The 24,148-nt window shown below is 44.8% G+C and overlaps 1 protein-coding gene across 9 annotated transcripts in view; it reads right to left on the minus strand.

Moving 5' to 3' along the window:
- LOC124008799 (neurexin-2-like) overlaps positions 1–24,148 on the minus strand; it is a 1,096,959-nt gene that overhangs the window by 980,127 nt on the left and 92,684 nt on the right. For all 9 annotated transcript variants that reach the window (XM_046320364.1, XM_046320362.1, XM_046320358.1 and 6 more), the window contains exon 2: positions 12,375–13,794. In XM_046320364.1, the coding sequence (XP_046176320.1) occupies positions 12,375–13,077 (703 nt within the window). In that variant the 5' untranslated portion in view covers positions 13,078–13,794. The remainder of the gene's footprint in view (positions 1–12,374; positions 13,795–24,148) is intronic.

The raw sequence follows: 24,148 nt of genomic DNA on the forward strand, positions 1-24,148 counted from the left end.
CGCTAACTCCAGGTTGTGGCAGCATGGTAAAAGGGGTTGGCCTCCCCGATGCGCATGGGCCGTGGCTGTTACCCCCAGGGCTCCTCAGGGACCCAAGTCCTGCCGTATGTTGAAAGTGATGAGACCGAATTGAGTGTGAACAAGCGAAGATGCTGTTTTTGATTCCCTACTACAAAGCTTGCCAACTGGAGTAGGGCCTCCCGCCTGCTGTCTCAACCTGCCTCCTCTGGATTGTGTTAGAGCTATACAGCTGGAGAATGGGCTGGATATTGGAATTTACTGCGATTTGGACTACATTTTTTGGCTTTACTGTGAGGATGTTTTAGTCAAGTGGAAATGGAATTGTCCTCCTGTTGTTTAAGATGTCATTGATGTTTTCTTTGAAGATATGGGGCAATTAGAAACTACACATTGCTATAGTTATATACTCATCCCTACACATTGCTCTGGTCTAGGGATGAGTGTGATAAGTTGAAAGAGTTGAGCCAACCCTTGTTTCTAGGAAACCATAGACACAATGAGTTGTGTGTCCAAATACTTAGGAAGAGGATATAATTTAATGGAGTCTGTGGAGGAAGAAACTACATGGAAAAAGTGATACGCAAGATGGGTCCAAAAAGCAATTTTTCACAAAATGAATTTATGGTGTTATAGGTTTCGTGATGCTTGGATCTAAACCAAAGTAGATCATTTCATTTTTATGTTTTATTACGTTTTACATCAGTAGGGGTCTCCATAAGCTACAATATGAGGTCCTATACCTAAATGTTTGCCTTGGGGTATGTTGAGCCTGTGGCCACCATACTCCATACAAACCATGATTACATTTAGTCAGTGTTACGCATAATATGCTTAGTATTTGTACAATGTTCCATGCATATATGAACTCAAGATTGTAACAATGAAAATGCACTGAGCAGACATCATCAAGCCCTGTGTGTACAGACGTGAAAACAAGCAATGATCTAAAGCCCCCCTTGAGGTTCTGGAGAGAAGAGAAGAAGTCCATTCGATGCAGCAGCAAGGTTGACTGGCTACTCAGACTCTTGCTCCGGCCAAACGCTACGCCAACGCCCACGGACGTCAGTTTCTTCTCTGAAGTGAGTCTGAACCGGAGCACCTCTCCGATGAGTTCTAGAATTGAAAATCATTCTAGACCTTCTGATTGGCCCCAGACACTGATGTGCTAGGCCAAAGCGTAATTCTTGGAGAAAAAAAAATGTGTCACCGGCTGATAATCTGATTGGTTACAGATGATCCAATCGCTGTTGACTTTTCTTTGTGCAAACACCCCTCATTTTGAAGTCACCACAAATAACTTGAAGGATGGCAGTCTCAGACTGAGGTATGTAGCGAATGATAGAGCAGCGGAATAATTCAGTTTGAGACGTCAGGCAACTGAGGTGCTATTGAACAGAGAGATCTAGAGTAGATCCGAATGTAGGCATACATTTAAGATTTGACCTATCAGCACCCTCGCCCACGGTCACAGGACACCACAACCCACTCTTACTCTAACCCATCCCTGATCTCAATTTACCCCATATTCTTTTGGGCAAGCTACGTTTTCAAAAAACTGTTATGTTGAGATGAATTCTGATTCTTCCCAGTTGATACCCGACATCCTGAAGAATATGTATGCACATTATCTTTGTTGGAAAGAACACTACATTTCCCTTTGACGTAGTGATGCGGAATGTTAAAAGAAAAGTCTCAATTTATCCCACTCTCCCTTTTTTTTTGTATATCCTCCAATATTGTTTGCACAAAAACTTCTCAACTCACAGTATTTCCTTTTTGACTTAATAAGATGGTAAATATAGCTCATCTCCTGCCAATTTGCATTTGACCATGAATCTATAAACATAATGCTAATGACATCGATGGAAATTGCACAATAATCCCCCAGACACTTCCTTTCCCCCACTCTGACAACGCACAGGCACTTAATGCAAGGCCATAATCTGCCTCACTTCAGCAGACAACAAATAGGATTTCACATTTTGCAATTACAGCAACACCCTTTGATTATCGAGCGAACAAACCTTGAAATGTGACACAACCGGCCTGGCCGTCTATGGATCCTGCGTCTTAAACAGATACCACATTCCACATTATCATTGACTGAGGAAACAAATGGCAGATTTAATGATGATTTAATTATCCCGATCATCTTCTGATAAGTGTGTGTGTGTGTGTGTGGGGGGGTCAATATATGTATTCAAATCAAATTTTATTTGTCACATACACATGGTTAGCAGATGTTAATGCGAGTGTAGCGAAATGCTTGTGCTTCTAGTTCCGACAATGCAGTGATAACCAACAAGTAATCTAACTAACAATTCCAAAACTACTGTCTTATACACAGTGTAAGGGGATAAAGAATATGTACATAAGGATATATGAATGAGTGATGGTACAGAGCAGCATACAGTAGATGGTATCGAGTACAGTATATACATATGAGATGAGTATGTAGACAAAGTAAACAAAGTGGCATAGTTAAAGTGGCTAGTGATACATGTATTACATAAGGATGCAGTCGGTGATGTAGAGTACAGTATATACGTATGCATATGAGATGAATAATGTAGGGTAAGTAACATTATATAAGGTAGCATTGTTTAAAGTGGCTAGTGATATATTTACATAATTTCCCATCAATTCCCATTATTAAAGTGGCTGGAGTTGGGTCAGTGTCAATGACAGTGTGTTGGCAGCAGCCACTCAATGTTAGTGGTGGCTGTTTAACAGTCTGATGGCCTTGAGATAGAAGCTGTTTTTCAGTCTCTCGGTCCCAGCTTTGATGCACCTGTACTGACCTCGCCTTCTGGATGATAGCGGGGTGAACAGGCAGTGGTTCGGGTGGTTGATGTCCTTGATGATCTTTATTTTATTTATTTATTTTTTTATTTCACCTTTATTTAACCAGGTAGGCTAGTTGAGAACAGGTTCTCATTTGCAACTGCGACCTGGCCAAGATAAAGCATAGCAGTGTGAACAGACAACACAGAGTTACACATGGAGTAAACAATTAACAAGTCAATAACACAGAGAAAAAAGGGGAGTCTATATACAATGTGTGCAAAAGGCATGAGGAGGTAGGCGAATAATTACAATATTGCAGATTAACACTGGAGTGATAAATGATCAGATGATCATGTACAGGTAGAGATATTGGTGTGCAAAAGAGCAGAAAAGTAAATAAATAAAAACTGTGGGGATGAGGTAGGTGAAAATGGGTGTGCTATTTACAAATAGATTATGTACAGCTGCAGCGATCGGTTAGCTGCTCAGCTAGCTGATGTTTGAAGTTGGTGAGGGAGATAAGTCTCCAACTTCAGCGATTTTTGCAATTCGTTTCAGTCACAGGCAGCAGAGTACTGGAACGAAAGGCGGCCGAATGAGGTGTTGGCTTTAGGGATGATCAATGAGATACACCTGCTGGAGCGCGTGCTACGGATGGGTGTTGCCATCGTGACCAGTGGCCTTCCTGTAACATCGGGTGGTGTAGGTGTCATGCAGGTGAATGAGGACCCAAAAGCGACTTGGCGAAAACAGAGTCTTTAATCCAGTAAAGTAATTCTACAAACATAAGACATAATTCCACTCGTAATGACGAGAACAGACTGGAGACTCGATCAAGAACTGCAGGTTGCCTCGGGAAGGCACTTGAACCTAGCAGACTCAGACACCTGCTCTCCACGCAGCATCTGAGGGAAACACGACACGACAGGGCGATACACAGACACAGCACGGTGAACAATAGACAAGGATCCGACAGGACAGGAACGGAAAACAAGGGAAGAAATAGGGACTCTAATCAGGGGAAAAGATAAGGAACAGGTGTGGGAAGACTAAATGATTGATTAGGGGAATAGGAACAGCTGGGAGCAGGAACGGAACGATAGAGAGAAGAGAGAGAGGAAGGGAGAGAGAAAAAGGGGAACGAACCTAAAAAGACCAGCAGGGGGAAAATGAACAGAGGGAAAAGCAAAATGACAAGACAATTCTAAGACAAAACATGACAGTAGGTGTCCTGGAGGGCAGGTAGTTTGCCCCCGGTGATGCGTTGTGCAGACCTCACTACCCTCTGGAGAGCCTTACGGTTGAGGGCGGAGCAGTTGCCGTACCAGGCGGTGATATTACAATATCTAGCAGGCTCTCCCTCCACTATAGCTAAGGGCCTATACATAGTACGCTTCTTTCTTTCTCTAGGTCAGTTATGGGAAATGGAGGGAAGGTATTAATATCGGGGCGGCCATTTTGCCATAGCTCATTTAACCTCTAATAACCGTAGTGAGAGTGAGGACTCCAAAGAGCTGGCGCTGCCGATGGGGGTGATACTGGAGAAAGGCCAGGGTCATCATCAATTATAAAAACAACAGCCCGTACAGGTGACACGCAGCCCCTTTTAAATTAGAACCTCCCCGATGCTCGAAACGCCGGAAAATCATTGGTTACCAGGAAGGGCAATGAACGTGCGTGCGCGCTAGAAACAGAACGTATTACATGTAAGAGTATTATATGGTTTTATGAGTATCAAAATGCTTTTCCTTCTTCGTTCCATTCCTTCTCTCCGACTTGAAAGCCATTTCTTTGTGTCAGCCCACATTCTTTCTGGTATCTTCTGACAACTACATCAAAGCTCGGCGGCTTCCAGACCTGGAGCTCAAGTAAGATGCACTGACAGGAAGGAAGAGGGAAATAATAGCACAGTTCTAAGGTACCAATGGGACTGTTGGTGATGGCAGCAGAGCCAACCACCCCCTTTTCTCCATTCTCCCGCTCAATAAACTTTCTGAAACGTGAACTTTTGTTATAGGTCGATTCGTTTTTTCTATTCCGACACATATTCTTGATCATTAGCTGACTGGAGAAAAATATAGCACAACACAAAATCAATCAACTTTATATCTTCTTCAGGAAATGTTAACCTTTTTACTGCGTTTTCCATCTGTTGAAGTGTGAACATATGAACCTATGGGAAGATACAAGTGTGTTGACACGTTTCCTTCTGTATTTCTGTTAAATTCCCTTCACTACCCAATAGTAAATAAAGGTTCAATTTTTAAAAAGAAATAAAACAAACTCTGGAAGCAGTTCATTGACATGGCTTATTTTCACAGCCGAACTAACACAGCCAGAAATTGCCTTGGTTAGGAAAGCCATTAGATGTCTTACACCAACTAAAAAGAGGGAAAGAGAGACCTTTACATTTTCACCAGCGTGTTAGATAAAAGGAACAAATACACAACTGCCCTGGCGCTAAGGAATAATGACCCAATTTACATTGCTCAAACCAAAGAACAGCTCTGAAATAAATGAACACAGACACAATGAATCTCTCTCTCCCTCTCCCTCTCCCTCTCCCCCTCCCTCTCCCTCTCCCTCTCCCTCTCCCTCCCTCCCGTCCTCTATCTCCGTCTCTACCCCATCTCTTTTTCCTCACTCTATTTCAAAAGGACAAATGTTTCCTGCAGTCACAGTGGCATCACATTGGTATTCTGCTCTCAATTTAGCCAAGAGCCAGGCTGTATCTGCTCTCAGCAACCACACACAAGCAATCTAACACAGAGCACAGAGCACAGAGAGAGAGAGAGAGAGAGAGAGAGAGAGAGAGAGAGAGAGAGAGAGAGAGAGAGAGAGAGAGAGAGAGAGAGAGAGAGAGAGAGAGAGAGAGAGAGAGAGAGAGAGAGAGAGAGAGAGAGAGAGAGAAATGAAAGGGATGGAGAAATAGAAAAACTGATAGAGGTTAAGGGGGAAGAGAGGGAGCGGGGACTGTCGGACCAGTGCCCAGACCAGACCAGCAGTGGTTGCATTTGGAATTGTCGAGGTCCTAGCAAACAGCAAAGACAGAGCCCTCCTCTAGCAAGAGATGAAAAAGTGGGTCTTTGTGTGTGTGTGCTTATGAGGTTGGTCAATTCCACACAAACACTAACGGTTCATCAAACACATTGTGATCGGAGAGTGAAAACCTGCACATTTTGATGACTTTGATTTGCTGGACTACTACTATAATATTAATGACAGCCTACATGCTGACTTTCATGTAGCCCTACTTCAGATCTCCAAAAAATGACAACTTCAGCGGCCGCACAGACTAGATGTATTTTTGATGCAGTTGCCACATCCTCATTACTTGAAACATCCAATGCATCATCTCTGGTGAAGCTCATCTCTGATAAACTTATACCCCCCAAAAAATCTGGTTAACACATGCATCGGCTACAGTTTACCTGATCTCCCAAATTACAGGGCATTTCATCATATTGTACATTGGAGGTGTTCTGTGCCCCATTGATTATAGCAGTTAGCTTTCTGAATATAATAATAATGTCAAGAACAGTGGGGAAATTCAGGCTTGTTCAGTGTTAGTAGTGAAATAGCTACACACACATATATATATATATATATATAAAAACACTTCTGTTTGGAAATGCAAACGAACAAAGAAAGTTGTACAAATGCCAACGACACAGACGGATGCATACAGAATGAGAAACAGAGCAAGAAAGAAGAGGCGGAGATACAGACAGGGTGAAGGGAGAGGTAGATAAGTGGTGCAAGGGAGCGCAAGGGAGCGGCGGACTGAGGGAGAGAGGTAGTGAGACAGAGAGCGAGATAGGGGAATGGGGGGGGGTCTGGAAATGCTGACCGCGGGTAAAGGTGAGGAAAAGATAAGTGGTGGGAGTGAGAGAATGAGTGAGTGAGAAAGGCGGAAGGGGTGGGGGTGAGAGAGATGGAGAGCAGAGATAGCTTGAAGAGAGAGAAGAGATACCAGGTGGGTAGAGGAATCGCTGCAGGATGAACAGAGAGAGAGAGAAATAACAGAGAAGAGAAACAGAGGAGAGGGAAAACACAGATTATTCAGGTGATGAGATGTGTCAGAGATAGGAGCGGCAGAGATTTACAGTCAACAGAGTTTGACATAAGCTGACAGGAGAGGAACAGATTCCAAAAGCAAATGGCGGTGAGTGCAGAGAGCAACAGAGGGGGAGAAATTACATTTGGGGGATGGAGGAAGAGAGAAGCAATGGAGAGACAGGGTAAGCGAGAGAGGGAAAAGGGGGCTACGTGTAAACATTTACCTTTGCTTCTTACATCCCGCCATGTTAACATGCATAGCTTTACTAATCGCAAATATTACATTACAACACCAACATCAAAAACATTTCTGATCTTGTGGCCTTCAGTGGTCTCACAGTCTAAACCGTTGCCCCTGGAACACATGGACCGCTGCAGCATGGGTTCAAATCTGGCCCACTGCTATTTCAGCAAAAGCTCTTTCCCACCATATCTCCTCTATCAAATGAAGCATAAATTGCCCCAAAAATATACCTAACTTTTTTTTCCCAGTAAAATGACTAAATCAAATGCTACAAAACAACCCTGTATCCTTTATCAGTTAAACGATGGGAACTTTGACAGAGAAATAGCTGCAACAGCCTGTATCGTGCACCTGCACCATGTTTCCCCGACCTCCTTCTCCAGAGAACAAAAGGATGAGAATCTCCATTCCATCTGTTTCTGTTCATTTATCACACCCATCTCTGTCTGTGCCAAGAGAAGAATGGCCTATATTCCACAATACATTCTCCCACAATATAGACATCACACACGGGCCTGCTCTCAAAGTGTGAGTCACTAGCTTCCACTCTTAGAAAGGTGCTACAGTGTATAGAACCTAAAAGGGTTCTTCGGCTGTGAGCAAAGGATGCCCCTACCAGGTGACGTGGAGAGGATCTGTGTATGTACTCTCGCTATTGGTGTCCCCGAGGGCTCGGTTCTAGGCCCCATCCTCTTCTCTCTGTACACCAAGTCACTTGGCTCCGTCATATCCACACATGGTCTCTCCTATCATTGCTATGCAGATGACACTCAACTACTTTTCTCTTTCCCCCCTTCTGACACCCAGGTGGCTACACGCATCTCTGCATGCCTGGCAGATATCTCAACGTGAATGGCGGCCCACCACCTCAAGCTCAACAAGACGGCTCTGCTCTTCCTCCCGGGGAAGGCCTGCCCGCTCAAAGACCTCTCCATCACGGTTGACAACTCCACAGGGTCGCCCTCACAGAGCGCAAAGAACCTTGTCGTGACCCTGGACAACACCCTGTCGTTCTCTGCAAACTTCAAAGCAGTGACTCGCTCCTGCAGGTTCATGCTCTACAACATCTGACTATGACAATACCTTAGACAGCAAACGGCACAGGTCCTAATCCAGGTACTTGTCCTCTCCCTTCTGGACTACTGCAACACACTGCTAGCTGGGCTCCGCGCTTGTGCCATCAAACCCCTGCAACTTATCCAGAACACTGCAGCACACCTGGTTCTCAACCTTCCCAAGTTCTCTCATGTCACCCCGCTCCTCCACTCACTCCACTGGCTTACAGTCGAAGCTTGCATCCACTACAAGCATTCATGCTCAAACCCTACACCCATTTAAGTCATTTAGCAGACGCTCTTATCCAGAGCGACTTACAAATTGGTGCATTCACCTTATGACATCCAGTGGAACAGCCACTTTACAATAGTGCATCTAAATCTTTTAAGGGGGAGGGGGGGTGAGAAGGATTACTTTATCCTATCCTAGGTATTCCTTAAAGAGGTGGGGTTTCAGGTGTCTCCGGAAGGTGGTGATTGACTCCGCTGTCCTGGCGTCGTGAGGGAGTTTGTTCCACCATTGGGGGGCCAGAGCAGCGAACAGTTTTGACTGCGCTGAGCGGGAACTGTACTTCCTCAGTGGTAGGGAGGCGAGCACAGGCCAGAGGTGGATGAACGCAGTGCCCTTGTTTGGGTGTAGGGCCTGATCAGAGCCTGGAGGTACACCCCAACCCGAGAACTCTGTTCTGCTACCTCAGGTCTCTTGGCCAATGTTCCCTCAAAGCTGTGCACTGGGGCGGAGCTCCCCTGGGACTGCCGCGCATTATAAATATCAGTGTGGGCAGAAAAGCACGAGATTAGAAAGTAGAGTGAAGTTCAGAGTTTTCCCCGTTAGTTGATGCTATCAACGTTTCCCTTTACTGTGGGAATTGTGATCAAATCAACCCACAATATTTAATGCAAAATACCAAAACAAACTATGCAAGACTTAGTAGGCAAAACTAACTATGCAAGTGATTTTGTTGTAGGCAGAACGCATCGGATTAAGATTCTATTGCATTGACATGTATGACTCGGGCCTGGACTCTCCACAGACCAGTGCGCCATAACCAATCAGAGCTACAGCAGGCCTATATGCAAATACACCATCTCCATATACAGATCTGTGCAATTCACTTTGAACTGGACTGTGTTTACAGCATGAGCGGTCGCGCTTGTTTTTTAAATTTTATACATTTTTATTTCACCTTTATTTAACCAGGTAAGCTAGTTGAGAACAAGTTCTCATTTACAACTGCGACCTGGCCAAGATAAAGCAAAGCGACACAATGTACAGTGAGTGCAAATGCCATGAGGAGGTAGGCAATAAATAGGCCATAGTAGCGAATTAATTACAATTTAGCAGATTAACACTGGAGTGATAAATGAGCAGATGATGATGTGCAAGTAGAGATACTGGTGTGCAAAAGAGCAGAAAAGTACATAAAACCATATGGGGATGAAGCAGGTAGATTGGGTGGGCTACTTACAGATGGGCTATGTACAGCTGCAGCCATTGGTTAGCTGCTCAGATGATGTTTAAAGTTAGTGAGGGAAAAATAAGTCTCCAGCATCAGCAATTTTTGCAATTCATTCCAGTCACTGGCAGCAGAGAACTGGAAGGAAAGGCGACCAAAGGAGGTGTTGGCTTAGAGGATGACCAGTGAGATATACCTGCTGGAGCGCGTGCTAATGGTAGGTTTTGTTATCGTGACCAGTGAGCTGAGATAAGGCGGAGCCTTACCTAGCATAGACTTATAGATGACCTGGAGCCAGTGGGAATGGCGACGAATATGTAGTGAGGGCCAGCCGACTAGAGCATACAGATCGCAGTGGTGGGTGGTATAAGGGGCTTTGATAACAAAACGGATGGCACCGTGATAGCAAACTGGATGCAGTCTGAGTAGAGTATTGGAAGCTATTTTGTAGATGACATCGCCAAAGTCGAGGATTTGGTAGGATAAGCAATTTTACTAGGGTAAGTTTGGCGATGTGAGTGAAGGAGGCTTTGTTGCGAAACAGAAAGCCGATTCTAGATTTGATTTTGGATTGGAGATGTTTAATATAAGTCTGGAAGGAGAGTTTATAGTCTAGCCAGACACCTATGTATTTGTAGTTGTCCACATATTCTAGGTCAGAACCATCCAGGGTAGTGATTCTAGTCGGACGGGCGGGTGCAGTTGAAAAGCATGCATTTGGTTTTACTTGCGTTTAAGAGCAGTTGGAGGCCACGGAAGGAGTGTTGTATGGCATCGAAGCTCGTTTGGAGGTTAGTTAATACAGTATCCAAAGGGCCAGATGTATACAGAATGGTGTCGTCTGCGTAGAGGTGGAACAGGGAATCACCCGCAGCAAGAGCGACATCATTGATATATACACAGAGAAAAGAGTCGGCCCGAGAATCATGTGGTACCCCCATAGAGACTTCCAGATGTCCGGACAACAGGCCCTCCGATTTGACACGCTGGACTCTGTCGGAGAAGTAGTTGGTGAACCAGGCGAGGCAGTCATTTGAGAAACCAAGACTATTGAGTCTGCCGATAAGAATGTGGTGATTGACAGAGTTGAAAGCCTTGGCCAGGTCGATAAATACGGTTGCACAGTACTTACTTTTATCGATGGCGGTTATGATATCGTTTAGTACATTGAGCGTGGCTGTGATGCACCCGTGACCAGCTCGGAAACCAGATTGCACAGCGGAGAAGGTACGGTGGGATTCGAAATGGTCAGTGATCTGTTTATTAACTTGTTTAGAGTTCAAAGCGAGAGCTAAATGTAGAGACGTGCACATTTGTACATGTGTTCATATCCTTTGCTAGTTAATGAGTTATTAGGACCTTTATTGATCATTTGTAGTCAGCAACGGGGGAGTGATTGTTTCCTAGAAAAGCACAAAACGTGCATTTCTAGACATCTTTGGAAGACAAGTCAGGTAAAGAGTGTTTTTTTTTTGTCTTAAAGGGGCAGTGTTGTATTTTGAGACAGGCTTCAATAACCTAAGTAGCCAATAGGCAGAGGGTCGCATAATTTGTCTGATTCTCTGTAATAATGGTATGGGAATAATGATGCATTTTATTTTGAAAGTGGTTTCTTGCATCAAACAACATTTTCAGTCACCTCCATCAGTGGATAAACAGGTTAATATCAACCCCTGCATGCTTTTTTCAAAAGTCTAATGAAATGTAGGCTACACTGAACACCACACATTGGCTGCTTCAATAGACTGAATGATAGAACAGCTATTTCCATGTTAAAATGTTATGGGATGCATTTTCTCCATTGCTTTTGACGGTAGTAGTCAGAGTAGCCTACTTGACCACTGTTAAAACTAAATTAAAGCGGGTCCAGCCTCAGTGATTATGATAAACACGTGCTGGAAGTTTCATAGAATTTGCGCTCAGCAGACCTGATATTTGCTCAGTAATGAAAACAATTTGAGGGAACTTTGCTCTTTGCCCCCCCTACGGGAGGGCAGCTCACGCTCAGCCCAGTCCAAGCTCTTCTCTCTCCTGGCACCCCATTGGTGGAATCTGCTTCCCCCTGAAGCTAGGACAGCAGAGTCCCTGCCCATCTTCCGAAAACATCTGAAATTCTACCTTTTCAATCAGTTTCTTAAATAATCCTCCTCACCTCGACCCCCACCCCCCAATTACATTTTTATAAAACCAAACCAGCACCTGCGTTGACCCCTCCCCCCTTCTCTGACTCTACTGGTAAAATGTACTTTCTATGCCTGTTTTATGTAGTTGTCACACCTAACTGTATAAGAGTGTCTGCTAAATGACTAAAATGTAAATGAGAACCCTTTGAATAAACCTTTTTGGTTCCAGATAGAACCTATTTGGATTCCATTTAGAACCCTTTCCACAGAGGATTCTCCTATGGAGAAAGCCCCAAAAAACTTTAGAATCCTTTTTTCTATGAGTGTAGTATGGGTTCCTTCCAAAGGTCAAAGGTAATTCTACATTAGAATAATACATACACATTAGCACTGGGGGCTTGCTTGCTTTGCACTGCTTTGAAGAAGAGGATGACAGTACACTATGTTAGCAAGCTTGCCTCTTATATTACCTATATTATGCTAAGGGTTTTTTCCTAGTACTGAGCCGAGCCAAACCAACATGGACTGAGATGTCCCGGTTATGCATTCACCACAGTTGCTGGAACCATGCTAAAAAGGAGCATTCGAAACAACTGGTATTAGCTAGTCAGCCAGGTCATGTTCTCACCTTCCTTGCAGTACTTTCCCTTGTAGCGGGTGTGTGTGCAGTCACAGTGCACCTCGCCATACTGGATGGAGCAGAAGCCTCCGTTGAAGCAGGGGTTCTGCTTGGTGCACAGATACTCCAGGTCACTCTGGATGCCCTGGCTGTTGAGCAGGGTAGGGGGCATCTCACCCACCTTCAGGTTGGAGATCAGGCCCAGGAATGGGGGCTCGTACTTCACCGTGCTGGACGTAAGGGCTGAGAGGCGCACGTCGGGCGGGATGCCGCCCACAAACAGGTCACTGACCACCGCCATCTCCTTCCGCTTGGACTTGACCTCCGCCACCTTGGTCTCGCCGTCCACCATGAGCAGGGTCTCGCGGAAGTTGCGTGTGAGGAGCACCATGTGCCAGCGGTCGTCGTTGACCCGGGTTTCCATGTGTAAGGTGGCGGGTTCAGCGCAGTGGATGGCGAAGCGCAGCTGGAGGCGCCCGCCGGCGATCAGCAGCTCCATGAAGTCGCAGTTTCCGCCGTCGTCCAGGTAGAGCACCAGGGCCTTGCTGATATTGGTCTTCAGACTGAAGCTCAGCTCGCCCACCGAGCCTGCCTCCCAACGCCCGTAGCGGGCCCACTGGCCGGGGGCCCCGCCGAACTCCAGTGCCCGGGTCGTCACCAGCAGACTGAGGAACGCCAGGGGCCACGCGGGAAACCTCAACCCCCTCGTCATGGTTGTGATCCCAATCCTAAATCCCGATCGTCTTCCTATTGGTTCAAATCCTCCACACAGGGACGTAGCTCGGCCTAGCGTAGTTGCAGCTGTTGTTGTCGTTTTTTTTTTTTTTTTTTTAAGTGTAAATAATGGTTGTTATGTCTGGTACTCGCTAAGGAGAGTTCTCTAGGCTGGGAAAAGTGTGGGAGAAGCAAAACCCTCACAGGACCCAATTCCAGATTCCAACCCTGCCAATTCAGCAGTTCTAACTGGATTTGCTCTATTTCTCTGCTGTTTTATCCGGTCTCTCTTCTCCGTCTCTCCATTGGTTGGTGCCTCTGGGACTCACAGGGAAAAACGAGAATGGTGGACTGGCAGGGGGAATTCCGATAATTTTACACACAATGTTCCGTCCTCAACTAAACTCCTTATTCCAAATAGAAATCCCAGTCCTTGGAATCCAGATATAGCTTTTTAGGAAAACTAAGTCAATTTTGTGGCAAGAGATACTGTCAGTCTATACGTGTTCAGAGATTCTGTTTTGGGGAAAGGGGGGAAAAGGGGAGGTAGAGAGAGCACTGAGGAGGAGTGTGTCAGAGCTGTCTGGTGTTACATGGACAGCAGGGTATGTTCATGACTCCAATGGCATTATCCCCTTCCTCTCCTGAAGCCTCTGGTTGGTCCACCACAGCTTAGGCTGGCCTGGGTCCCCTCATTGTCCCCACAGTCATGGATCTGGAAGAACACAGACAAAGACATATTGTTAGACCACATGTAAACCTGGTGCTTTGTTTAACTGAGGTGCTTCCGTGAACCACACTCACGTGATTAGTAAACTTGCACGAGACCTGAAGATTTGCATTAGAATGCCTAGTCTTGTGGCACACAGGAGACCCTGGTTCCAATACAGTCTGACACACATGCATATCGGTTTATTGTTGTTGTTGTAGTAGTAGTAGTAGTAGTAGTAGCAGCATACGTATAACTGAAGACAATATAAACCTGTAAAGTGTTGGTCCCATGTATTCATAAGCTGAAATAAAAGATCCCACAAAAAGCTTATTTTTCTAAAATGTTGTGCACAAATTTGTTTACAGCCCTAACCGTTATCCCTTGCCAATATAATCCATCCACCTGAAAGGTGTGGCATATCAGTAAGCTGATTAAACAGCATGATCATTATACAGGTCCACCTTTGTCACACAACACAATGCCACAGATGTCTCAAGTTGAGGGAGCGTGCAATCGTCACGATTGCAGAGCTGTTGCCAGAAAATTGAATATGAATTATTATTAATATTCTCTACCATAAGCCACCTCCAACATAATTTCAGAGAATTTGACAGTACGTCCACCCAGCCTCACAACTGCGTGTAACCACGCATGCCCAGAACCTCACATATGGCTTCTTCACCTGCGGGATCGTCTGAGACCAACCGTGCAAACAGCTGATGAAGGGGAGGAGTATTTTCTTTTTCTGGGGAAAAACTCATTATCGATTGGCTGGGCCTGGCTCCCCAGTGGGTGGGCCTATGCCCTCCCAGCCCCACCCATTGCTGTGCCCCTGCCCAGTCATGTGAAATCCATAGATCAGGGCCTAATGAATTTCAATTGACTGATTTCCTTATATGAACTTTAACTCAGTAAAATCGTTGAAATGATTGCATGTTGCGTTTATATTTTTGTTCAGTATAGTAGTAAAAGTTTATGAAAAATAAGCATTACAATCGTCCATTTGAGCATCTGCTTTGTAGAGGAAATATACAAATCAAGTTTCCTCAGAGACATCGACTACTCAAATGAATGTCCTATACATGCAATTCCCTACTGGTGATTTCTCCATTGGAAGTCTGGACTAGTGAAAAATGTGAATATGTCGGGTATGAAGTTCAACATTCATGTGTATGATTTACTAATAGCCTTGCGGGTGTATGTCAACAGCCGCTCAAAACGCCTCGCTCCATCCTTAACTGTCAAATACAATTGCTCCTAAACACAGTGCATAAAGAGCCATGGAATAGAACGCTTACTCTAAATCCATAGCTTGACTTTCAAAACCAGTGAGCAATAAAGTGATCAATAAATCGCCATTGCATGAATGCACGTGCTGTAGAAAACCAACCGTGTTAATGTAGGCTTCATGGTCTCCACCTAACTGCGCACACACACACACACTAAGTTCTCTTCAGCAGGGTGCTTCGGCATGGAGTCAATGGCTGCCAGGATAGCCACTCTTGACCCTTGGCCCTGGCCTAATCCGTTCCCATTATTTCTCAAGAGATATTTAATTTCCCATCGCAGACAGTTGACAATTAAACCCCTCCTTGTCCCTGATCACACTCACTCAGGCCATGCTTGACTGCCTGACTTCAGAATGACAACTAATGATGACACTCTCCCTGAGCGAGAGAGAGAGAGAGAGAGAGAGAGAGAGAGAGAGGGGGGGACAGAGATAGAAAGAGATACTGTAGAATGACAGTGACAGAGAGAGCAAAACAGACACCGAGAGAGAGAGAGCATATGAAAGATAGCGAGGGAGAAAAGGGCTATATTTCTCGAAGTAATGTTCACACGCACCAGCGTGTCATGCCTTGAGGAGAGAAGAAGAGAGAGAGAGAGAGAGAGAGAGAGAGAGAGAGAGAGAGAGAGAGAGAGAGAAAGAATGAGGGAGAGAGCGAGAGAGATAGCTGATTTATTTGAGTTACTTACGGATGGGAGCCAATGCTAGCTGCGTGTTTGCATAAGATTGTCTGCTCTCACACACTTCCCCATAAATTAAGCCCTGTATAATAACATTCATAGATCAAAGCATTATTGATATATGGACAGTTCCAGAGCAGATTATGGAGCTGTGACTTCTAATAAGAACCGATGCCAAGGGAGAGAGACACGGCAGAGGGCCTCCTCGGAAGGAGGAAGATGCATCTCTGAAAATGCACATCTATATTTAAGATATTCAAATGGGCAAAATCTGACCTTAAAAAAATCACTTCACTAGGACACACTGTATACTTTAAACAGCTGACATTACAAACCATTGTGATTAGTTGGCTGCAATAGCAACCACAATGAAAATAATTGTGTGTTTATATAATTGACAGTAGGGATTATTTATTTTAATGAAGTGTTATGTATACTGTGTTTCCCCGATGGGTAACTAGAATTGGAATATTCCCTCCTCTTTGCATTTATTCATTAAGTTGTTTTTTTTCACTGTCTGGGAATCTCTGCATGGTGTAATGGAAAGAGGGAACATCTCCAGATTGTGCTGTATTGTTTTGGTAGGGGCTTTCTGTTTTGTATGGATAAAAGTGTACTCTCTCTTATGCCTTGTGTTGGGTGGTTATTAGGAGCTCTGCACGGACTGCCTGGTGATAGTCTCAAATCCCAAGGACACTGAGAGATAACAAGCCTCAGGAGAAACACTAAAGCCCAAAGGGGGTGTGTGTGTGTGTGTGTGTGTGTGTGTGTGTGTGTGTGTGTGTGTGTGTGTGTGTGTGTGTGTGTGTGTGTGTGTGTGTGTGTGTGTGTGTGTGTGTGTGTGTGTGTGTGTGTGTGTGTGCGCGCACGTGCGTGCGTTTGAGAGATATACAGAGAATGGAAATATTTTTGGGGGAGACATCCTTATACCGCAGTGGGTCTGTTTTTCAATCTACGAGACTAAATGAGGCCTGATGTTTTGCGTTTTCTCCAAAACACTTTTCTGACTGCCAGCAGGACATCCATTTGGCTTTTCCTATACCTCGAGAACCGTGGGTTGATACTTTCTCACACGCCATGCTTTTCTGGCTCTCCGAGCCAAACCGTCTAGCCTGAAGCAAGCTGAAACAGAACAAGAGGCTACGGCAATCCACGCACGTCCCTGTACCCCTGACCCCTTTTCCTCAGCCGAACGATGCCTTGGCAACTCGTGAAGCGAACTCTGACCCCATTACTTTCACATCATTGCATGGAAAGCCTTCGACAGAGCTAGGGTTGCTTTCTGCCTTTTCTTTTTTGCCCGGTTCAGGGTTTGGAAGCAGACAGTAGTGTTTCATGGGGATCCAGAAGTGTTAAACTCCTCCAGGCTCTTTCCAAAACCCTTCAGCATCTTTTTTTATCCCAATGATATCAAAGCTGTCTCTCGCTGAAGAGGGTCAGGGTGTTGGCAGAATAGTGTTCTGTGCTCGTTGTTGTTGTTTCACTTATGGCAGTGGTTATGGTTGTTGTTTGTAAGGATACTATACCGCATGTTCCATCTGACTTGAGACACACACATACACAAGAAAACAAAACCGTATACAAAGCGAAGCCGGTTCAGAAGGGAAAACCCGAGTGTGGTCGCATCAGCGATAATGCACCAATTAGATTCAAATCAAATCAAAGTTTATTTGTCACGTGCGCCGAATACAACAGTGAAATGCTGTTGTATTGAAAAGTGTGTGTGTGAAGGTAAGTAAAGAAATAAAATAAAAACTGTAAAAAGACATTTGAAAATAATAGTAGCAAGGCTATATACAGACACCTGTTAGTCAGGCTTAGATTGTCGCTCTGGATAAGAGCGTCTGCTAAATGACTTAAATGTAATGTAAATGTAGATAGCAAATGTTCCTTTTTTCCAAAAATATTATTTTTGTAGGCGAAATAGCTCCCGTTTGTTCATCATGCTTGGCTGAGAAATCGAGCGGAAAATGCTACCTATACAACGCCGAACTTTTTTCAAAATTAACTCCATAATATCAACAGAAACACGACAAACGCTGTTTAGGATCCATCCTCAAGGTGTTTTTAACATATACATATTCAATAATATATCCGTCGAGGCAATTGGTTTCTCATAAGAAGCGATTGGAAAAATGGCTACCTCAGTATTTTACACAAGATTTTCTGCGGGAGACACCATGTGACCACTTGCTATATATGGTCCCTTACGGCTATATTCTTCAATGGAAATGCGTAAAAAGACGTCACAATGCTGTAGACACCTTGGGGAATACGCGGAAAACGTAAGCTCATTTGTAGCTCATTCAGAGCCATATAAGGAGTCATTGGCATGAGGCGGTTTTAAAAAATGCGTCACTTCCTGGTTGGATTTTTATCTGGGTTTCGCCTGTAACATCAGTTCTGTGGCACTCACAGACAATATCTTTGCAGTTTTGGAAATGTCAGAGTGTTTTCTTTCCAAATCTGTCAATTATATGCATAGTCGAGCATCTTTTCATGACAAAATATGTTGTTTAAAACGGGAACGTTTTTCATCAAAACAATTTAATAGCGCCCCCTAATGCATAAAAGTAACTATGCATATATGGTGAACAGAGCGTAGCAGGAGCATAAAAAGAGGGTGGTGGGACACAATGCAGATAGCCTGGTTAGCCAATGTGCGGGAGCACTGGTTGGTCGAGCCAATTGAGGTAGTATGTACATGAATGTACAGTTAAAGTAACTATGCATATAAGATAAACAGAGAGTAGCAGCAGCGTAAAATAGGGGTTGGGGGTGGTACACGATGCAAATAGTCTGGGTAACCACCTGTCTTATGGCTTGGGGGTAACAACTGTTGAGAAGTCTTTTTGTCCTAGACATGGCACTCCGGTACAGCTTGCCATGCAGTAGTAGAGAGAAGTGTATGACTGGGGTGGCTGGGGTCTTCCTCAGGGCCTTCCTCTGACACCGCCTGGTGTAGAGGTCCTGGATGGCAGGCAGCTTTGCCCCAGTGATGTACTGGATCGTACGCACTACCCTCTGAAGTACCTTGCAATCGGATGCCGAGCAATTGCCGTACCAGGCAGTGATGCAACCGGTCAGGATGCTCTCGATGTTGCAGCTGTAGAACCTTTTGAGGATCTCAGGACCTATGCCAAATCTTTTTAGTTTCCTGAGGGGGAATAGGCTTTGTTGTGCCCTCTTCACGACTGTCTTGGTGTGTTTGGACCATTCTACTTTGTTGTTGATGTGGACACCAAGGAAATTGAAGCTCTCAACCTGCTCCAATACAACCCCGTCGATGAGAATAGGGATGTGCTCGGTGCTCCTTTTCCTATAGTCCACAATCATCTCCTTAGTCTTGGTTACGTTGAGGGATAGTTTGTTATTCTGGCACCACCCGGCCAGGTCTCTGACCTCCTCCCTATAGGCCGTCTCGTCGTTGAGCAGGCCTACCACTGTTGTGTTGCAAACTTAATGATTGTGTTGGAGTTGTGCCTGGCCATGCAGTCGTGGGTGAACAGGGAGTACAGGAGGGGACTGAGCACGCACCCCTGGGGATCTCCAGTGTTGAGGATCAGCGTGGCAGATGTGTTGCTACCTACCCTCACCACCTGGGGGCGGCCTGTCAGGAAGTCTAGGATCCAGTTGCAGAGGGAGGTGTTTAGTCCCAGGTTGCTTAGCTTAGTGATGAGCTTTGAGGGTACTATGGTGTTGAACGCTGAGCTGTAGTCAATGAATAGCATTCTCACATAGGTGTTCCTTTTGTCCAGGTGGGAAACGGCAGTGTGGAGTGCAATAGAGATTGCATCATCTGTGGATCTGTTTGGGCGGTATGCAAATTGGAGTGGGTCTACTTCCATGCGATCTATTTAAGTTCACCAGTTCTGCACATGGCTTCCTCGATGCCGGATGTTAAGCTCACGCATGCGCTGGTGACAGACTCTTTCGCTATCACTCTGACACACACACACTTGGCACTTGGCATCCTAGTGAGGCTGGGGCTATAAATCTCCGCTCCTGAGAGAGGTGGCGGTGTCTCTTCCATCAGGCAGTCTGGTGCTGCTGCTAATTAACCACAAATCCATGCAGACCCACTCTTCATATTAAGAGAGAGTGTGAGAGCGAGTAGAATAGTGGTGGGGGGAGAAAAAAGTGGTAGATATAGAAACAGAGAGGGAGGAAGCAAGAGGAGGGAGAGCAGAATAGAGGGGGAAGAAAGAGACAGACAGTCAGACCGAAATAGTGGGATTTCAAAACAGTAAGAGGGAGAGGAGTGAAAGAAACTGTGGATGCCAAAATCAAACAGACGGTCTCCATTTCAGGGCCAAGATCGAAAAGCAAACAGTATATGGCACAGTGCCTCAGTCAGTACCATTAGGCAGTGCTACTCAAGGCATGAGTTAGTATAGAGCAGGGGTGTAAACGTTTAAACATTACGTTTAAAATGAAATTAGGAACCTTAAAAACAATGTGTTTTTTCCCCTCACCAAATTTGAATCACAGTGCAGTTATCACAAAACACACTATTTTCTGTGTCATAGTTTAACTAGATGATAGGCTATGAAGGCCTGGGGAAAGTTGTGTAAGCGCGAGGTTCAACTTCTCCGCAGTTTTGGAGCCCTGGCGACCACCATGTGAACGGCGTGAAGCGAACCCGTGCAAATACTGTGCGTGATTGTGCGAGAGCGAAGTGTTGTATGTAGCTCATCTCAATATCCTACTTCTTCGTGGATAATTGGCTCTGCTTTACGGAAGTTGCAAGACATTAAAAGCCAAGAAATTAGACCTAGTGCATGGTTCTGACTAGGCAACTCGTCAGTCTCCTTCGTTCCAAAAATACGGTGTCTCGGGAGTTGATTCCTAGCGGGTTCAAATCTAGACAAATTGGAGTCGAAACCGGGGATCGACGTGCAAGAAGTTGAAGAGTCTTTCCCACTACGTTGTCTCTGCCGTTAACGGTTGGATGGATTTACTTTTGACACAGAAATATACTTAACGGTTAGTTATCCTGTATGAGAAGTTTCTTTTTTTTCTGTGTCTGAGAACAAGAGAAAAAAGAAAGAGCAATGTCTTGATAATATCCCCTTTAAGCTCATCAATACCCAGCACATACTAGCTGAATGCTTTGTTACATTCCCATTAATTCCCTGCAAGTCCAATTACCCCGGTGCTCCCTAGTCAACTAGGGATCATCACAGCCCCCCCTACGTCCTCCCTCTCCCCCACCACAGACAAGCCCAGCCACATCACTTGGTTCTGCTGACAAGTCACTCCAGGGTTGAGCGCACTCATAGCTCGGAGTTTCTGTGCACAATCGATGGAGAGATCTCACGCCTGGCTATGGAAGCTAGGGAATTATTCCCAGAGAGCTTCTGTTGTATGGTAGAGGAGACCATGAGAAGGCTATTTTAAGCAGCGATCAACACTCTACTAAAATGCCAAGCCTCCCTCCAAGGAAGCACACGCACAAATGCAAACAAACACAACACACACACACACACACACACACACAGTGGAACTGGCAGCACTACATGACATCAAACTGTTCATATACACTTGCAGGAAGAATATGACACTTTTAAAAACATTTTCTGACAAGCATGAACTTAGATATGGTCATTTTCACATTTGAAATACATCCTTAGAATTTTGGACAATTGCATATAGTGAGGCATTTGGGAGAATTCTAGAGCGATATAGAGTGGGAAAGCGACCGTGCATTTGGACGGTTAATCAACCTTGCAGTAAATAAAACACCTGCCTCTTCCAGGACTGGAGTCTACGCAGACCGTGCGCCATAGCCATTCAGAGCTACAGTAGGCCTCTTGCCACGCGGGCTTGCCATCAGTCACTTTGAACTGGACTGTGTGTTTACAGGCAGTAGCAACAGCGCGACTTTAGATCAGTGGAACACATTCGCCAAAGGCCATAAAATACACCTGAATGGATTTTCTACAAATATATAAATACCACAGGAGTCCTCTTACATTTGGGAACTTTACAGTCCAATTGATCAAACAACCATGAAAAGGGCAGGCTCTCTCCCACATCAACAACAACGAGATCAACAACTAATGCTAGACAGAGCAAGAAAAATCATTTTTCAGCTACTTGGCAGTCCAAATTGCACTGATAAATGATGGGGAATAATGAAGTTGGCTAGCTTGCTACTTCCAGACAGAAATGAGAACCCCTCACTCGGACGATTTGATTGGCCCTAGCAGAGCTGATTAGGCTGTTAACATGTTATCTAGAGCATTCGTGACTAACTATTCCTTTTTTTGCCTACGTTCACTGACACCGGTCGTATTCAGCAGCGGTTTGTTTTTTTACATTTTATAATTGTTTTATTAAGTATTAAAACATACAATCTAACTCCAGTGAAGCCGCTCAACATTTCCATTACAGACTCCCAACATTTATTTATTTTTTTATTTTATTTTTCACCTTTATTTAACAAGGTAGGCTAGTTGAGAACAAGTTCTCATTTACAACTGCGACCTGGCCAAGATAAAGCATAGCAGTGTGAACAGACAACACAGAGTTACACATGGAGTAAACAATTAACAAGTCAATAACACAGTAGAAAAATGAAAAAAGAGTCTATATACATTGTGTTCAAAAGGCATGAGGAGGTAGGTGAATAATTACAATTTAGCAGATTAACACTGGACTGATAAATGATCAGATGGTCATGTGCAGGTAGAGATACTGGTGTGCAAAAGAGCAGAAAAGTAAGTAAATATAAACAGTATGGGGATGAGGTAGGTAAATTGCGTGGGCTATTTACCGATGGACTATGTACAGCTGCAGCGATCGGTTAGCTGCTCAGATAGCAGATGTTTGAAGTTGGTGAGGGAGATAAGTCTCCAACTTCAGCGATTTTTGCAATTTGTTCCAGTCACGGGCAGCAGAGAACTGCAAAGAAAGGAGGCCAAATTAGGTGTTGGCTTTAGGGATGATCAGTGAGATACACCTGCTGGAGGGGTGCCGTGTACCAGAGAAAACTAGTTTCTCCTTTTAGTTTGGGTGGGTGTTGCCAATACAAAGGACGTATGTAAAACCAGATGAAATAAACTTTTCATAAACCCTTAAAACATTGAGATTATATTCTGTTGCGTGGGTTGTATTAGCAACAACAATGACATATATAATTACCAATGAGCATGGACTTGTAAAGGAGATGACCTGTGAGCCAGTGGGTCTGGCGTAAACCCAGTATTAAACATACAATCAAATATACTTTACCACAGAACCTTAAAGGGCCAGCCAAATGACTAGAGCATACACGTCGCAGTGGTGGGTGGTATAAGGAGCTTTAACGGTAACAAAACAGATGGCACTGTGATAAACTGCATCTGGCTATTTAATTGGGAATTAGCGCCCCTATTGGAAGGAGCTGCACTGAGACGGTTCAGAAAAAACGTCGCAGTGGTGGGTGGAAGGAGTTTGCTGAGTCGGCAACAAAACAAAGTATTGGAAGCTATTTTGTAGATGACATAAACTGCATCCAGTTTGCTGAAGTCAAGGATCGGTAGGATAGTCAGTTTTACTTGGGTAAGTTTGGCGGCGTGAGTGAAGGAGGCTTTGTTGCGGAATAGAAAGCTGACTCTAGATTTGATTTTAGATTGGAGATGTTTGATATGAGTCTGGAAGGAGAGTTTACAGTCTAGCCAGACACCTAGGTACTTATAGATGTCCACATATTCTAGGTCGGAACCATCCAGGGTGGTGATGCTACCGCACGCCCGACTCCCAACATCCAGAGCGACCCACAGGATCAACCAGGGTCAAGAGCCCCGCCTTGACCCTCGACAGATCTCCCACCAGGGGAAAAAACGGAGACCCGAACCAGCGACCTATCAGCCACTGGCCCAAGCTCCCAACCACCAAACATCTAAAATACCCCACAGTTCCCCAAGATGAACAAAAGACAAAAAAAAGAGAAATGCAATGGAAAACAGAAAACAACAATGCAAAAACAAAAAAGGACATCAAGGACAACAAAAATCAAGGCCGACTGCATGCGTTAGAGTGCATGTCTGGTGCTACTTGTGTGTGTGTGTGTGTGTGTGTGTGTGTGTGTGTGTGTGTGTGTGTGTGTGTGTGTGTGTGTGTGTGTGTGTGTGTGTGTGTGTGTGTGTGTGTGTGTGTGTGTGTGTGTGTGTGTGTGTGTGTGTGTGTGTGTGTGTGTGTGTGCAAGCACTTGCGCAACCTCAGGGAAACAGGCATTGGATGTAACAGCGTTGCCCCTCAGTACTTTTTTGCACTTTTATCTTTGGCCGTCATTCTATCCCCCAACCAGCAACTCCACTCTCACTTGTCTCCAGTTCCACATCCCAACCCTCAGTTTCAGGAGGTTGGTGGCACCTTAATTGGGGAGCACGGGCTCGTGGTAATG

The sequence above is a fragment of the Oncorhynchus gorbuscha genome, linkage group LG21 (genome assembly GCF_021184085.1).
Source record: "Oncorhynchus gorbuscha isolate QuinsamMale2020 ecotype Even-year linkage group LG21, OgorEven_v1.0, whole genome shotgun sequence".
NCBI lineage: Eukaryota > Metazoa > Chordata > Actinopteri > Salmoniformes > Salmonidae > Oncorhynchus > Oncorhynchus gorbuscha.